The 1,164-nt window shown below is 47.9% G+C and overlaps 1 protein-coding gene across 1 annotated transcript; it reads right to left on the bottom strand.

Annotated features, from left to right (window-relative positions):
* Positions 1-462: 462 nt before the first annotated feature.
* Positions 463-946, bottom strand: Pmar_PMAR025448 (conserved hypothetical protein; the record flags this gene model as incomplete). Its single annotated transcript, XM_002776460.1, has 4 exons — positions 463-528; positions 574-665; positions 708-821; positions 868-946. Coding segments are annotated over 4 exons (351 nt in total), but the record flags the coding sequence as incomplete, so codon positions are not given.
* Positions 947-1,164: the final 218 nt, after the last annotated feature.

Genomic DNA, 1,164 nt, shown 5'->3' with positions numbered 1-1,164 from the left:
TGATTTACTAGGGTACCCAAATAGTCAGGAGGTACTTTTGTGCGAGACCATAAGCATGGCTCGCGTACGAACTATGGACTGTTATGCTGTACGTGTACTATGCTTCACATAGGTGCTCTTCCCCCAGATATCGGACGCACTAGTCGAATGGTCATAGATATCGTCCGATATCCAGCGGACTTGTTCTTGCGTGGGTTCAATCTAACCGCCGGATAATTTGGTTGCGGATACTCGTACAGACAGAACATACTTCTAGCTACCTCTCATCAGAGAATGAAGCATCGGCATACTATTTTTTTGGACTCGGTAACACAAATAAATCTCTCTTCACACAGAAACTGGTCATAATGACCTAGCAGCTAGCAACATCATCACAAAAAAGTATTGACTGCCAACTGCATCTATAGTAGGGTCTGAATACACCACTCTGTGATCAACGCTCGGCATGGAGAGAGTCTCTACCTTCTCTGCGTCTGCAGCGGCCTTAATTGGAACTCTCTCTCCCTCAGCAAGCGATCGATTGTGAAGCTGAAGACACAACCACATTCATGGATATCAAAAGTTTGGACTTACGAATCTGTCCATCATATCAAGGGCGGCCTCAGGCTGGTCCGTCGGAACCATATGACCAGAGTTGGATACCCACACGAAAGTAAGGGCACCACCTAGGAAAGGACTTATTATTAACAGAGACCCTCACGACCTACCTGATTGAACAAACCCGAAGGGATGCTCTGAGCCCATCCACAGCTTTCTGGGAGCTTCTTCGAGAGGCTCGTAGGCGACCATATGGAGGGCATCCATAACGCTCAAGTGGCCACCTGAATCGAAGCTGGATCAGTCGTAAACTGGTAGCAAGAGTGTCACATGAACTTCCATCGAATACTCCTGTGTAGATCATCGTCGGCAAGCCCGCAGACAAGATGGACTTGATCTCTCTCAGGACCTGTACGATTCAGCTGAGTTCATCGATCCGCGCTGTTAAAGCTCTTACCGGGCTCATCAATTTCGTCTGCAATTTGATAGCTACTGGATTGGGCGCAGCAGTGCCGTCACCATTCTGCCACTTGATACCTCCTGTGTGAAACGCCGCATTGACGTCATACTGTCGAGAAGTACTCCTTCATAGCAGCCGAGTAAATATTGTTAAACGTGTCACCCCAT

The sequence above is a fragment of the Perkinsus marinus genome (assembly GCF_000006405.1).
Source record: "Perkinsus marinus ATCC 50983 genomic scaffold scf_1104296953366, whole genome shotgun sequence".
Taxonomy (NCBI): Eukaryota; Perkinsozoa; order Perkinsida; family Perkinsidae; genus Perkinsus; species Perkinsus marinus.
This window is presented reverse-complemented; position numbering and strand designations above follow the sequence as displayed.